The sequence below is a fragment of the Vipera berus genome (assembly GCF_964194415.1).
Source record: "Vipera berus genome assembly, chromosome: 7".
NCBI lineage: Eukaryota > Metazoa > Chordata > Lepidosauria > Squamata > Viperidae > Vipera > Vipera berus.
This window is the reverse complement of record NC_138209.1, coordinates 57,755,216-57,772,297: the sequence shown is the minus strand read 5'-3', so window position 1 is coordinate 57,772,297 and position 17,082 is coordinate 57,755,216. Positions and strand designations below refer to the sequence as shown.

At 41.7% G+C, this 17,082-nt stretch overlaps 1 protein-coding gene across 1 annotated transcript in view; it reads left to right on the top strand.

The window, feature by feature from the left end:
- The window catches only part of LOC308671264 (ADP-ribosyl cyclase/cyclic ADP-ribose hydrolase 1-like), a 98,597-nt gene that overhangs the window by 66,746 nt on the left and 14,769 nt on the right, over positions 1-17,082 (top strand). Inside the window, exon 8 of the mRNA XM_081333365.1 lies at positions 1,325-1,395. Within this exon, the coding sequence (XP_081189491.1) occupies positions 1,325-1,388 (64 nt within the window). The 3' untranslated portion in view covers positions 1,389-1,395. The remainder of the gene's footprint in view (positions 1-1,324; positions 1,396-17,082) is intronic.

Here is a 17,082-nt window from a genome sequence, read left to right as displayed (position 1 = left end):
AATACTGCAATGAATTCTGTTGCCGTCTCTCTGGGTAGTTGAACTTGTTCAAAGGTGTGCCTCCATGCTATCACCGATAATTTGGGCTGGAAATGGTCACCGAGCTGTTTCTTCAGGTCTGCGTAAGTAACGGACTTCAGCTGTGCCGGTGCGACCAAGTTCTCTGTGATATCAAAAATTGCAAGCCCTCAGACACAAAGTAGTGTTGGGGCCTTCAGGCCATCTTCAGCAACTTGGTTGGCATGGAGGTAGTTTTCAACCCTCGAGATGTAGGATGCCCATCTCTCTGGGTGAGTAACATCAAACTCCTCAAGCTTTCTGACTTTCGCCATCTTTGGGAAGTCTTCACAGCTTGGGCCTGTCATTGTCCTGCTTCTTCCGTAGGCCCTGGGACTGGTCCTCATGGCAGGTGGTCGCTAGTGTGGCTTGCTAGGCCGACCAAGGGGGGGGAACGCATTCCCTGCCAGGCACTTTGCTGGCCTCATCCCCTAGTGACTTTCAGCTCTTCCAAAGAAGCAGGATCCCTCCTTCATCGCCAGTGTTGTGTAGTGGGTTTCTTGAAAGCAGGAGGTGAGATGAGAGGGTTCAAACAGGAACATTGCTTTATTGTAGTAACAGGAACAGAACTGAGAACAGAGGCTTCTACGCAGCTACTTATACAGTTGGCCACTAGGCGGTGGCCAATAGGTTTAAAGGAACCTATTCCCACCCAAGAGCCAACCAATGATAGTCCTGGAGACTGCATGTCTGAGCAGCCAGCAACTGTTACACAGACATCTTAATTAAGCAATCTCAAGCAGCATTCAAAGACACGTGAAAACAGTTCAAGTAAAAGGCCCAATACATTACAGATAGTGGGATCTCAAACTTAATCTTGGGTGTAGCAAGCTCTCTACTGATGTGTTAGAAAGACATAATTAATTTTATATCTCTGGTGAAGTTTTAGTGCTGCATTCAAAAGTAGTTTGAATTATTTCTCTCATGCAAAGTAGTAAGTTTTCCTGACAGTTCTGTATTTTTTTTTTCATTTCTTGTTTGCTCTTTGTCTATTAAAGTGGAAATTTTGACAAAATTAAACTTTCATAAGCTGTGTTCAATAAGTGTGCCTAAAGTATCCTATACTACTTATATCAATAACTAGAAACTCTTCTAATATTACACAGACATCGATAAGTTAAATCTATATGTCTTCTGGATGGTTGTAATCTATAATTTTTAAAACTGCAGTTGACTCATCGTATTTATTTTATTTATTAAATTTGCCACCCATCTCACCACTGTATATGTGGATTTATATGTATATTTTATTACTATTTTACAACAGGCCGGCACAGTTACTTCAGTGTACTAGAAACCCCAACCACATTGCCTGTGCAGCTTGTTCCTGAAATCATGGTAAGTAGCATACAATTTATAAAGAAGGAACTAGAGCAATGATGGCGAATCTTTTAGAGACCAAGTGGCCAAACTGCAACCCAAAACCCACTTATGTATCATTGGGTCCCCAGTGGGTATGGTCCATTGGGGGTGTGTGGCCATTGGGTGGGTGTGGCCCATTGGGTGGGCGTGGCTGTGGTGGTAATGGCAGACTGGGTGGGACTAAAAAGTTCAATCAATTCCAACTTTGTGAGATCTTTTTTTTCCCTGCGAGAAGTTGAAATTGATTGATTGATTGAACTTTTTTTTTTGCACACGGCAGTGGAGGCCTGAAGTGAAAAGGTTTTATAAAACCCAGCTGAAGACCTAGGCACGTGCCCACAGAGAGGGCTCTGCGTGCCACCTTTGGCACGCGTGCCATAGGTTTGCTACCATGGAACTAGAGAAATAAAAATAAAAGTTATACACAAAGTCTTAGCTGATCTTTGGTTTGCATTGGTTTAGGGATATTGCATACGCCGTGTGCATTTGCAAAATAAGGAAATGATTAGAAGAATATCTTTCAAAAACAATAAAAATATTCTTATTAGAGGCCACTTCTAAATATGAGCACTATGTCTGTCAGAGATCAAAGCTACCACAAATCTTCCATTAGATAATATGAACCTTCAGAAAATCTTTGCCATCAAAATCAATTTACGTCTTTTATCAGCCCAGCTTTTGATCCTGAGGGACCATGGTAAAGATAAGTAGGCTTCCTTTCATCTATGGCCATCAGAAGTTGGATCTTAGGAGATAGGAACTCCTGACTTTCTGCCCCTAGATGTAAAAAAGTCAAAAGTTGCACATTCAAAATTGCTCTGCCTCCTAATACAGCCAGTAACTACAAAGACTTTGGGAGAGAGGAAAAGACAGTGGCCAATGGTGGGGGCCATATTTTTGGAAAGAACATAAATTATCAAAAAAAAAGAATGTTCCACCAAATTGCAGTATTATGGGTCTGAAAGACACCATGGGGTTCTTCTAATCCAACCCCCAAGGTTCTGTCTTAGGCCTAATACTCTTCAATATCTTCATAAACATGTTAGATGAGGGAATAGAAGGGGAACTCATCAAATTTGCAGATGACACCAAGTTGGCAGGAATAGCCAACACCCCAAAAGATAAGCTCAAGACCCAGAAGGATCTCAACAGACTTGAACATTGGGCCCTATCTAACAAAATGAAATTAAGTAATGAAAAAAGTTAGATTTTACTCTTAGGCCAGAAAACAACCAAATGTACGGATATAGAATAGGTGGAACCTGGTTCTCCAACCCTCCGGTTGGCCCCCTTTTATCCGGGATTGATGGGGATCAGGACCCTGGGCTCAGGCTTGTGTATTTTAATGCCAGATCCGTTGCGAACAAGGCTCTCCTCATCCGTGATCTGATCGAGGAGGAACACGCAGATCTGGCATGCATCACAGAGACCTGGTTGGGCCCAGAGGGCGGTGTCCCTCTGATTGAGTTGTGCCCTCCGGGTTTCTGTGTATTACACCAGCCGCGGACTCAGGGTAGGGGCGGTGGGGTGGCGGTGGTTATTCGGGTGACCTTATGTCCGAGGGAGACCACCGTTGTACAGATAGGCGGGAGTCAGTCCCTCCTCCTGAGATGTGGCCCTCAGGCTCAGTTGGGCCTGTTGCTAACATACCTGGCGCCCAGCTGTGTGGCAACAGCCCTGCTCAAGCTGCTCGACACCCTCTCAGGGTTGACGGTGGAGTTCCCCAGACTCATTGTTCTGGGTGACTTCAACCTGCCTTCCCTGGGAGTATCATCAGAGTTAGCTCGGGAGTTCATGGCCTCCATGACGGCCATGGACCTGACTCAAGTAATTCAGGGGAACTCACGGGAGGGGTCACACTCTCGACCTGGTTTTCTTATCTAGACAATGATTGGATGATCTGGGAGGGGGCTTAGCAACTATTGTCCCCCTGTCATGGTCCGATCATTATCTCCTGCGGCTGGTCTTCCGCTATGTCAACCTGGGCTGCAGAACTGACCAGGTGTTTCCGCCCCAGGCGCCTAATGGACCCTGATCGGTTCCAGATGGCGCTTGGGTCTGTTTCTATCTCCCTCACTGACAGCTTGGCTGACGCCTTAGTGGATGCCTGGGAAAGGGCTGCCACTGAGGCACTCATCCCCTTGCGACCCCTAACCCGACGCAGATCCCGGTGGGCTCCATGGTTTTCTTCGGAGCTCCGGGAGATGAAACGTCGGAGACGGGGTCTAGAGTGCTGTTGGAGATCCAGCCGATCTGAGCCTGACCGATTGCAACTAAGAGCCTTTACAAGGTCTTATCTCGCTGCAATGAGGACGGCGAAGTCTAATTACTTCACTACCCTCATCGCGTCTGTAGATAATCGCCCAGCCGCCCTGTTTCGGGTTACTCGCTCCCTCCTTCATTGGGAGGAGAGGGAGGATCCCTTGCAGGGACAGGCCGAAGAGTTCAGTCGTCATCTTGCGGATAAAATTGCTCAGATTCGGGCCAGCTTGGACTCTGACTGGACAGAATCTGATAGGGAGGATTCGAGTGGTATTGATAGTGTTATCTGGACTGAGTTCGATCCTATGACCCCCAATGAGGTGGACAGGATCATGAGGAGGCTGAGCTCTACCACCTGTTTATTGGACCCGTGCCCCTCGTGGCTGGTTTATGCAGCCCGGGAGAAGACACGAGGCTGGTTCCAGGCAGTAATAACTGCTTCTTTGAGCAAGGGTGTTTTCCCTTCTGCCTTGAAAGTGGCAGTGGTGAGGCCACTCCTCAAGAAGCCCACCCTGGACTCGGCGATTTTGAATAACTATCATCCTATCTCCAACCTTCGCTTTTTGGCGAAGGTTGTTGAGAGTGTGGTAGCACATAAGCTTCCTCTGTTCCTGGAGGAAACTGATTATCTTGACCCGTACCAATCGGGTTTCAGACCTGGGCATAGCACAGAGACAGCATTGGTCACACTGGTGAATGATCTCTGGCAGGCTCGGGACAGGGGTTCCTCTATCCTAGTCCTATTAGACCTCTCAGCAGCTTTTGATACCATCGACCATGGTATCCTACTGCGGCGTCTCAGGGGGCTGGGAGTGGGAGGCACCGTTTTACAGTGGTTCTCCTCCTACCTCCTGGGCCGCTCGCAGTCGGTGTTGACGGGAGGACAGAGGTCCACCCCGAGATCTCTCATTTGTGGAGTCCCTCAGGGGTCAGTCCTCTCTCCCCTCCTGTTCAACATCTACATGAAGCCGCTGGGTGAGCTCATTCATGGTTTCGGGGTGGGGTATCACCAGTATGCTGATGATACCCAACTTTTTCTTTCCAGCCCGACCCAACCCAGTGATGCCCTCACTGTGATGTCCCGTTGCCTGGAGGCAGTCCGAGTTTGGATGGGGAGAAACAGGCTTCATCTCAATCCTGACAAGACTGAGTGGCCGTTCATACCGGTATCTCGGGCTGACCAGCCTTCTCCATCATTAACAATAGGGGATGAGGTATTACCCCCCCTCATTGATAGGGCTTGCAACTTGGTAGTCCTCCTGGATTCACGGCTCAGTTTGGAAGATCATATAGGAGCCGTGACCAGGGGGGCTTTTGCCCAGATTCGCCTGGTGCGCCAGTTGCATCCCTATCTGGACCGAGATGCTCTACGTACAGTCACTCATGCGCTCGTGACCTCCTGGTTAGACTACTGCAATGCCCTCTACATGGGGCTGCCCTTGAGGACCACCCGAAGGCTTCAACTGGTGCAGAATTCAGCCACGCGAGTTTTGATGGGAGCTTCCCGATACTCCCGTGTAACACCTCTTCTCCGTGAGCTGCATTGGCTTCTGGCTGCCCTCCGGGTGAGATTCAAGGTGCTGGTAATGACCTATAAAGCCCTAAATGGCTTGGGTCCGGACTATCTAAGGGAACACCTGCTGCCGGATTCATCTTCCCATCGTCCTGTGCGCCCCCACAGGGAGGACCTTCTCAGGGTACCGCCGGTTAATGAATGCCGGCGGGTTATTCCCAGGGGAAGGGCGTTTTCTGTGGGTGCGCCTGCTCTATGGAACCAACTACCCACAGATCGTAGGACTGCCCCCGACCTTCGCTCATTTCACCGGGACCTGAAAACCTGGCTCTTCGATCTGTTTGGTCCAGACTGTGGGGTTGTTAATTTAACTGGGTTTTAGATTTACTCTTGGGGCTTGAATTTAATTTAATTGTTTTATTTGTTTTTAATTTTTTGTATTCATGGTTTTAACTGCCCTGTAAACCGCCCTGAGTCCTACGGGAATAGGGCGGTATACAAATCCAATAAAATAAATAAATAAATAATTTTTAACCAAGGTACGGTCTGAATCTTCCTTTGGGATCAAAGATATATAAGCCTCTGTCCATGACTGGGGTATTTTCCCTTCACTCAAAACCTCATTAAATAAATCTTTTAAATGGCCACTAAACATTCCCAACATCTCTTTATATAATTCCGCCGGGAGTCCATCTGTTCCCGGGGTTTTCCCATTCGATTGTTTCTTAATTGCCTCCTTTATTTCCCCTTCTGAGATCTCTGAATTCAAAATTTGTTTTACATTCTCAGGAACCTCCTGTAAGTCCACCCTTTCTAAATAACTTCCAATCCTTTCTTCTAAAATTGGGTCTTTCTTATACAATGCGGTAAAGAATTCCTGAATCACCTTTTTCTTTTGTTCATTTGATCCCACCATATTTCCCATCCCATCCTGTAACCATTCTATTTTTCTCGCAATTGCTCGCTTCCTAAGCCTATAGGACAACCATTTTCCAGCCTTGTTGGCATGTTCAAAAAAAATGTTTATTCCTTTGAATTTTCTCTGCTAATTCACGTTGATCCAAGAGGGAAATCTCGTGTTGTGCAATATATTTTCACTCCCTCGCTATTACTGAGGATGGGTCTTTCTGAAGAGCCTCCTCGGCCTCTGTCAACATTCCCATCAACTCTAATCTCTTAACCCTCTCTTTCTTCCACTTATGTGCCGAATACTTAATTGCTATCCCTCGAATCGCTGCTTTCGCAGTGTCCCATATAATTTGAATTGGTGTATCTTCCCTTCTATTCTCCTCAAAAAAGTATCCCATTTCCTGGTTCAACAAGTTTTTGAATTGTTCTTCTTTTAAAAGAGCTGCTCTCATTGTCCATCTATATCTCTTCTTTTCTCCTTTCCAAACCAAAACTAACCGGCTGTGATCTGCCCAGTCATTAGTCGTAATCTCTATTTACCTAACCATCTCTTTCAATTCATGGGATGCCCATATCATATCAATTCGGGTCCATGTTTGATGCCTGGGGGAGAAATAAGTATATTGCCTCTCTTCCCTGTGAAAATCTCACCATATAGACTTCCGGTAGCGCTGCTGCGCTGAATGGCAGCGTTTTGAAGCCACCCGATCCTGGGAAGCGTCAAAGCGCTTGGAGGCAGCGAAAATCAGCTGTCCCGTGGCGCTGGAGCTTCTCCCTTGGGAGAAGAGGGAGAGGCGAGCTTGCCTGGGTAGAGGTAGAGCTCCCCTGCGATTCTCTCAAATATTTTGGGGGATAACAGGGTGAGCCCCCTCGCAGCCCAGGCTCTCTCCGCTCTCAGGATGTTTTCGCTCCAAAAGGAGTGGAACCAGATGCGACAACTGCACCTGCTGCTTAGATGGGACTGTGAGTATTTTGTTTCTTTGAGAAGCAGGCAGAGCAAAGCAGGAAGATCTGAATTTTCAAGTTGGATTTTAACTTTAACTCAGATTCATTATCTTCTTCAAGTTTTAAGTTTGAAATGGAGTAAAAATGGCGCTGGAATGTTTCTTTCCTGTGTGAAGTGACTGCGTTGGAAAACTGTTATATTTTGCTACATAGCAAGAGATACAATTTGCAACTGACTTTACCCAGTACCGGATTTTGTTTATTTGAAAGCTTGTTCCCTTTTTTCTTATTGAAGGTTAAGGAACTTTGGGAGAACTTTTATTTTTTCTTTCCTTTCCCTTCTCCCCCCCCCCCTTTATTCTGAACTCTGATTCTGCTGGGTGAAAGAGGAAATTGAAACCTAAGAGATGGCTGTGAGACGTGGGGGAGGGCCTACAATTTCTAAGAATGTTATTTCTTCACCTTTACCACAAGCTGTAGGGCAGACTTCGATGAAACCTACAGTACAACCACCCTCCCCCCACCTCCTGCATTTACACTGACAGACATTCAGCAAGTTGTGATGCAGTCAACACAAGTTTTGCAGCAAGAAATAAAGGAAACAAGGGAAGAATTGGTTAACCAAAACAACCAGATGAGGGAAGATATAGTGCTTGCACTCCAGGGTTTGGCTGCACATATAGAACGCCTGGATGTTCGTGTGGACTCAGTTATGGAGTATGTGGAGAATTTGGAAAATAAAATCATTGATGCTGAACAGAACATTGATAGAGCAGAGGCTAAGATTGACAGAACAGAGGACAAAGTTATTATATCACAATATAAGAACATGGAGTTTGCATTGCATATCAGAGGCCTTAAAGAGAATCCTAAAGAAGATTTGGAATGGGAAGTAGCACAAGCAGCGGCTCCTGTTTTGAAATGTGAACCTGAAGAACTACTTAAAGAAATGGATAAGACATTTAGGATTAACTCCTGGATTGCTAGGCAAAAAATTTACCTAGAGATGTAGTGATTTATTTTTCCAGGAGGTCAACAAGAAATTCTATTATCCAGGCCTTTTATCGGGAAAGGTTTCAAATTGCAGGCCAAGACATTATAATTTTAAAGGAGATACCTCCAAAAATTCTTAGAAAAAGGAAAGATTTTGCCTTTCTGTCCGATGAGCTTAAGAAGCGACAAATCCAGTTCAGATGGGAAATACCTAATGGAATTGTGGTAAATTACGCAGGGACCAGATACAGATTGGATACAATTTTAAAAGCAAAAGATTTCTACACTAAGGTCCTGAAAGCAGGCTCACCACCGTCTCCTCGAATCAAAAGAACAGAAGCAAGACAAGAAGATAAACAATTGAGTGAAGGGGCAATGTCATTGCCTCTTGAGGAGATACAGCAGGCGGAGGTTATGGAGCAGAGTTTGGCATTAAAGGAAGACCCAAAAGAACAGAGGATGACAAGGGCTGCATATAAGCGTATGGAAAAAGAGCAAAAACAGAAGCCTGTATCTGGTCCAACTATGCAAGACGTGGCTGTCTCAGAGCCTGTGGGAGGAGCACGTCCGAAGAGAGCAACAGCTGATCTTCAGGCTATGTTCCAAAGGCTCATGGTCACCAGAGATGGTGAAGTTCCTGACATGGAATGTTAATGGCTTAAATTCACCACAGAAAAGAAAGAAAGTATTTTTTTATCTGAAACAACATAAAAATGACATTGTTTGCTTACAAAAGACACATATTGCATTAAAAGACCAAAAGTATCTGATTAATTCCCGATTGGGAACACATTTTGCATCTTTTGCTCCGGACAAGAAGGCTGGAGTGGTCATTTATTTAAGAAAAGATTTTTCGGCACGATTGATTGAATCGGATAAACAAGGGAGATATGTTAGTATTGAATTAATATTACAAGGAAAGAAAGTTCTTCTTATTGGATTATATGCTCCAAATCAACAACAGCAAAAATTCTTCAAATTTTTACATCAGAGACTAATCGAATTGGATTATAAATCTGTTATCATGATGGGGGACTGGAATGGAGTTTTGGTCCCATCTGAAGTCAAGAAGGGATCCTCCAAAAACTTTTTTAATTCGAAATTGCCTAAAGCTTTTTTTGATTTGAAGGAGGATCTGGAATTAAGAGATGTATGGCGGGAAAGGAATATGAGAGACAGAGATTTTATCTTTTTTTCAGATAGACATAAATCTTTCTCTAGGATTGACTTTATTTTGATTACTACTGATCTTTTTTCTTGGGTTAAGAATGTTAAGATTTTCCCTAGGACAATGTCTGATCATAGTCCTGTTTGGTTGGAGTTTTTTGCTGAAGATGGTAGTAGAAGATCCTGGAGGCTGAATGAGAATTTATTTACAAATGAGTTGTTCTTGCAGAAATGTAGAGAACATATGAAAGAATTTTTTGTTACAAATATGCATAAAGGTACATCGATGGAAATGGTTTGGGATGCTAGTAAAGCTTATATGAGAGGGGTTTTGATTTACATGAACAACGCCTACAGGCGTAAGCAAACACAAAAACGTTTAGATCTTGAGGAAGAGATTAAATCTAAGGAGAAAAAGCTTATTTGGAATCCATTGGATAATAATTTAAGGATTTCAATACACTTATTGAAAGAACAATTTAACATGCTACTGGCTGATCAAGTAGCAACTAATTTGCGCTATGCTAAACATAATACTTTTTGTAACGCTAATAAGCCTGGTAGATGGTTGGCTTACCAATTAAGGAAGAAACAGAAATCACGTACTACAGATAAAATAGAATATAAAGGAAAAGAAGTCTACCAAGAAAGTTTGATTAAGAGGAGTTTTTTAGATTTTTATTCAAAATTATATTCTAAAGAAAATATACAAGCTTTAGATATAGACAAGTATTTACAGGGAGCTCATTTTCCGAGACTCTCAAAAGAACAACTTGAGATGAATTGCCCAATTGCATCAGAAGAAATTTCTTTAGCTATTAAACAGTTGAAATTGGGCAAGGCTCCAGGAACAGATGGATTAACAGCAATTTACTATAAAATGTTGTTGGTCGAAATGATTGAACCCTTAAAGATTTTGTTTAATGAAATTCAGACTGGAGGTGCAGTTCCTCCATCATGGAGGACAGCTTTTGTATCATTGATTCCAAAGGAGGATCAAGACCTTACTCAACCTAAAAATTATAGACCTATATCGCTTTTGAATACAGATTATAAGATTTTTGCTAAAGTATTGGCTAATAGATTAATGCAAGTTTTGAAACAAATGATTCATAGTGATCAATCGGGATTTATATCTGGGAGGTATATGAAATATAATGTAAGACAAATTGTAAACTTGCTTGAATATTTGGATAAGAACAACCAAGTCTCCGCAGCATTGATATTTTTGGATGCAGAGAAAGCCTTTGACCAATTGAATTGGCAATTTTTATTGAGAGTTGTTGAGGAGATGAATTTTGGAGAAGGTTTTTTACATACTATTAAAGCTATATATCAACAACAAACTGCACAAATTATAGTTAATGGGGGGCTAACAGAGACCTTTAAAATTGAAAAAGGTACAAGACAGGGATGCCCCCTATCACCATTGTTGTTTGTTTTAACGTTAGAGATTTTATTAATTAAAATTCGAGAGTCCTCTATGATAAAGGGAATTAAAATATAATAGAATGATTATAGATTGAGAGCTTTTGCTGATGACTTGGTTGTGACAGTATCTCAACCGTTATAGTCGGTTATAGATTTGATGGAAATTATAACTCAGTATGGTAAGGTTTCTGGGTTCAAGGTGAACAGTAATAAGACTAAGATATTATCCAAGAATTTATCTATGAGTGAAAGGGATATGTTATCTAAATTAACAGGTTTTGAAATAGTGAAAAAGGTTAAATATTTAGGAGTATATATTGCAGCTTCAAATGTAAAATTGTATAAGAATAATTATGAAACACTATGGTTGAAAATACAAAGGGATTTAAATAATTGGAAAAAAATTACAATTATCTTTATTGGGAAGAATTGCAGTTGTTAAAATGAATGTTCTGCCAAAGTTTCTCTTTTTGTTTCAAATGATACCTATATTGAAAAAGGATGCCAACCTTGATCAATGGCAGAAGGGTATTAATAAATTTATTTGGGCGGGGAAAAAACCAAGAGTTAAATTTAAGATTTTACAAGATGCTAGGGAAAGAGGGGGACTTAAGGCACCGAATTTGAAATTGTATTATGATGCGGTTGGCTTGACGTGGGTTAGTGATTGGCTTAATTTAACTAATAAGAGAATACTTCATCTTGAGGGTTGGGATTTGGTATATGGATGGCATGCATATTTGCTTTATGATAAGAAGGTGGACAGGGCTTTTAAATCCCATATTCTTAGAAGTGCTTTATTGCGTGTCTGGAAAAAGTATTATTATAAGTTAAATTATAAAATACCGATTTGGGGAATTCCTGGACACACTCTATGGGAGTGAGTTTGGATATGGTTTCTTATAAGAAATTACTTAGATTGGAAGGGAATGATTGGCAACTTAAATCATTAGATGAGTTAAGACAAGAAAACATAAGTTACTCTTGGTTTCAATATACCCAATTGAAAGCTAGGTGGAAGTTAGATCAAAAGGTTGGCATCACAATTACAGATCAAAATTTAGTAAAACAAATTAGAGATTTAAATTGTGCACATATAAAGAGGATATATAATGCTTTAATTGAATTGGATTCGGAAACGGAATTAGTTAAAGATTGTATGATAAAGTGGGCACAAAATATTCAGGAACCAATTTCGCTGGACACTTAGGAGATAATTTGGGTCAGAATTGTTAAATTTACTCAGGCTCAAAATTTAAGAGAAAATTTTTAGAAAATGTTTTATAGATGGCATCTGGATCCCAAGAAGTTGTCTAACATGTATCCTAACTTACAGTCTAAATGTTGGAGATGTGGTAGTTTAGAAGCCACCTATTTTCATATGTGGTGGACTTGTAGAAATATAAAAGCTTTTTGGATTAAAATTTGGTGGAACATTCAAAAGATTTTTAAGAGAAAGATAAAGTTTTCCCCGCAATTGTTTTTATTGGGTATTGTTGTAGATTGCAATGTTAAAGAAACCAATCTGATGTTGAATATGATAACAGCAGCACGGTTACTGGTGGGACAATATTGGAAGAAGGATAGTTTGCCTACTATAGAAGAATGGGTGTTTAAAGTTTCGAATCTTGCAGAAATGTCTAAGATTTCTGCTTACTTGAAAGATCATTCACAGGAAAGATGTATTTCAGTTTGGAGGAGATGGATAGATTATATTCAGAATAAATATGGGACTAAAAAGTTCCATTTAGCTTATGAGTAGATTTTAGAGGGATATTGTTATTGATCTTAGTGTTGGTACTTTGTATGTATCTATGTTAAAGGGGAGTTAAAGCACATTATGAATTTGGTTAATTGTATATTATGCATAATTTTTATTTAGAATATGATTATTATAACTATAATCCTGTATTTAGCTCTGGGAAGTGGGGGGGGGGAGTGGGCGGGTTTGGGGTGGGGGGGATTTGGGGATATATTGTAAAATCTTGTTTTTGTAAAACTCTTTAATAAAAAAAATCTCACCATATATCACATATACCTAATTCCTCCCTCACTTGATCCCACACCTTAGGCAATGTTCTTTTTACCCCTTTAAGTAAACGTTGCCCCGGGGTATAGTCTTTATCAACATCTACTATTGCATTGAAGTCTCCTACAATGCATATATGCTCATATTCTAACCCTGCTATTACTTTATATAAACCTTGAAAAAAGGCACACTGATTACAATTTGGTGCATACACATTCACCAATAAGATCTTCTTCTGAGCCAATTGAAGTTCTACCATCACTACTCTACCTTCTGTATCTGAATACAGCCAGTGGGCCTCAATACTTCGCCGGATGTAAATCACTACTCCCCTTTTCTTTTGTTCTGCCAGGGACACAAAAACTTCCCCCAATTTTGGACACACTAGTACATTCTGTTGACTTTTAATGATATGGACTTCCTGGATACAAATTATATCATATTTTAATTTACAAAGTTTGGACCAATTTTTCCCCTCTTAATAGGAGCATTAAGACCATTAATATTGACAGAAAAAGGGTGAACCTCTTCCTGAATGTCACTGCTTCGCTGTATTCTTTATTTTTTTTTTTGCTAACCGTGTCTCCATTTGAGGGCTTGAGCCTACCAATTCCCCAGCATCTTCCTTATCTATAGTCTTCTTTTCTTTTAATCCTCCACTTCTCCCCTTGGAATCCAATTGGACTTCTTCCTGGCTTTTGCCTTCTAACTCCTCCTCACTCTCCTGATTGAACTGAGATTCAAAAAATACATGGGCATCCTGTAAGTTATCAATACGATATCTCTTCTCCTGCCATATAAAAGCCAATCCTTCTGGAATCAGCCATCGGTAGCGAATGTCAAATTTCCTAAACTGACTTGTTAAGAAATCATATTTTTTCCTCTGATCTCTTACTCTTCTTGGTAGCTGCTTAAGAATAATTACCGATCTTCCTTTAAAGGATATAGTCTTCTCTCTTGCTTTCCTTAGGACCTACTCCCACACTGATGTTTTATTCAGTCGGACATGTATCTCTCTCGGGAGTTTGTTTCGATGTGCATAACTAGTGTAAACCCGAAATACGTCATCTATATCCCTCAACATCTCTTGTGGGTTCACCTCAAGCACTCCAGCCAAAATCTCTGTCACAATAGTTTCCAACTGCTCCTCTCGGTCCTCTTCAATGTTTTGTAAACGTAGGAAGAAGTCAGATTTATCTAATTCAAGGGCAATTATTTCATCCTCCAGGTGTTTGTTAGCTATCACCAGCCGGTGTTCCATACTTTCCACTTTTACATCTGTCTTATCCATTCTCGTTTCTACCACCTGGATCCGTTCCTCTTGACTCACTACCATTGTCTGCATTTCCTGGAGCTTCGTATGTATACTCCTTATTTCTCCCTTTAAACCTTCCATCTGGTTACCCATCTCAGCCTTCATTTCCCACTTTAACTCTTCAAATCCTATAGCTGTAGTTTCCTGATTTTTCAACATTAAGTCTTGAAGTGACTTGAACATATCCTGAACTCCCTGTATAGATAAAGCATCTTTATTCCCTGTCACTGTCTGGTTTTCATCCGGAAATTTGCGAGCTGTCAGGGGTGTAGTTGATGGGGATTGTGTGGGCACAGGCACTATGGTCTTCTTCTTGGCAAAAGTTGTTATGGTCGCCATTTCTGTTATTCTTTGGTGCTCTTCCAAAATAGCCTACACTTATCCAATCTCCAAGACTCCTCCCCAAGTACCTCGTACTCTCAATATTATCCTAATCACCCAATTTCTTTTTAGACCCCTATTATTTAACCAATATTCACTTATAAATATTTCTGTAAACAGTTATATCAAAACTTATCAAATTATGCCAATTAATCAATTAATTATCCATACACACAACTCAATACTAAATCTCAACCATAATACCAATCAAAAACTAATTTGTTAATATGTTAGTAAATTAATTATTTTTAATCACTTAATTTGTAAATTTATGGAAGAATTATTTCCTTTATAAAAATAAATAATCAAATCTAAGTTTATTAAAGTAGGGGTTAAATATGTTGTTATTATATAAGGTATAAAAAGAAAAATATATAGAGAATATAGTAAATAGGCCCTATCAATGGCAAAAAAGAATGGGAATAAGTAATAATATGGATAAGCCAGTATTCAAAAAAAAGGGATGATGTAACCCAGTTCAGTATATTTAAATTCCTTATTCTTCAAGCAGGTGTGGCAGTCCAATTCAGTTCAGTTCAGTTCCTCTTCTCTTCTCTGCTGATAAATGTTACAATGTTACAATCCAACTAAATAAACCTCTAAAAAAGAAGCAGAAAGAAAAATCCGATGCCAGATCAAATAGAAAAGGGGTCTCCAGGCTGTTATGCATTAACAAATTAACAAATCACCATCCAGATCCCAGATATTTCAAAAGGAGAAAAAAGGAGAAAAAATAAAAACACTTATCAAAATTTAAAGAAAGAGTCTGTCCACTGAAGAAAAACACCAAGGAAGTAACTGGAATCCTCAAATCAGCCTGTGAGTCTCTCTAAGGCGGCTATTGTTAAAAGCCTCTATTGTTGTCTGCCGCTATAATCAATTAAGGCTGGATAATACTTCACGCTGCTCACCTCTCAAACGATCATCAAATGAAAGGGGGGATTCTCATTCTCTTTTGATATTCACTCTTAACTCTGCCTGGAACGTCAGTAGCTTCCTTCTAAATTGCTGAGTCACGGCTTCAGGGCAGCCATTCTTCAGGTGCCTTCTCTCAATACTGGCATCACGGGAGGATTTCTCACTGCTAAGCAGGGATTCTGCAAGTTCCCTGCAATTGCCGAGCATCCTCTCTTCTTCGCCAGCTGATCCCCAGCTGGCGATGGCTATGTAGAGCCGCACAGTATCGGGAAAACAAGCTGCGATCCGAAGAGATATTCCAGAACCCGCTTGCCTGCTGTGACCTCAGCCCGGGAAAACTGTGATAGGGATCTTGAAGTGCTAGTGGACAATCACTTAAATATGAGCCAATAGTGTGTGCAGCTGCCAAAAAAAGCTAATGCAGTCCTAGGCTGCATTAACAGAGGGATAGAATCAAGATCACATTAAGTGTTAGTTGTTGTTGTTGTTAGTTGCGAAATCATAGTTAGTTGCGAAGTCATAGCGACCCTATGGACAACGTTCCTCCAGGCCTTCCTTCCTCTACCATCTTCAGGAGTCCATTTAAGCTCACACCTACTGCTTCAGTGACTCCATCCAGCCACCTCATTCTCTGTCGTCCCCTTCTTCTATTGCTCTCAATCTTTCCCAGCATTAGGCTTTTCTCCAATGAGTCCTTCCTTCTCATTAGGTGGCCAAAGTTTTTGAGTTTCAACTTCAGGACCTGGACTTCTAAAGAGCAGTCAGGGTTGATCTCCTCTAGGACTAACTGGTTTGATTGCCTTGCAGTCCAAGGGACTCACAGGAGTCTTCTCCAGCACCATAGTTCAAAGACTCAATTCTTTGGCACTCAGCCTTTCTTATGGTCCAGCTTTCACAGCCATACATTGCAACTGGGAAGACCATACACCCTTTTGTTGGCAGGGTGATGTCTCTGCTTTTTAGTGTGCTATCTAGATTTCCCATGGCTTTCCTCCCCAGGAGCAAGTGTCTTTTAATTTCTTGGCTACAGTCCCCATCTGCAGTGATCATGGAGCTCAGGAAAATAAAATCTGTCACTACCTCCATTACTTCCCCATCTATTTGCCAGGAATTGAGAGGGCCAGATACCATGATCTTGGTTTTCTTAATGTTAAGTTTTAAGCCAACTTTTGCATTCTCCTTCTTTAACCACAACAAGAGACTCTTTAGTTCCTCTTCACTTTCTGTCATTAGAGTGTTATCATTTGCATATCTTAGGTTGTTGATATTTCTCCTGGCAATCTTAATTCCAACTTTTGATTCATCTCACCCACGCCCTTGTCACTTTTCGCCTGGATTACTGCAATGCTCTCTACATGGGGCTGCCTTTGAAGTGCACCCGGAGGCTTCAGCTGGTGGAAAATGTGGCCATGCGGGTGCTTATGGGAGTATCTTGATACTCCCATGTTACACGTCTCCTGCGTGAGCTGCATTGGCTTCCGGTTGCCCTCCGGGTGTGATTCAAGGTGCTGGTAATTACCTTTAAAGCCCTACATGGCTTAGGCCCGGGGTACTTGCGAGACCACCTGCTGCCAATGTCAACGTCCCATCGCCCAGTTCGCTCCCACAGAGTCGGCCTCCTCAGGGTTTTGTCGGCTAGGCAATGCCAACTGGCGACCCCCAGGGGGAGAGCCTTCTCTGTGGGCGCGCCGACCCTCTGGAATGAACTGCCTCCAGAGCTGCAGACGGCCCCTGACCATCGATCCTTCCGCCGTGACCTGAAGACATGGTTGTTCCAACAAGCGGGCCTGGACTGACCAT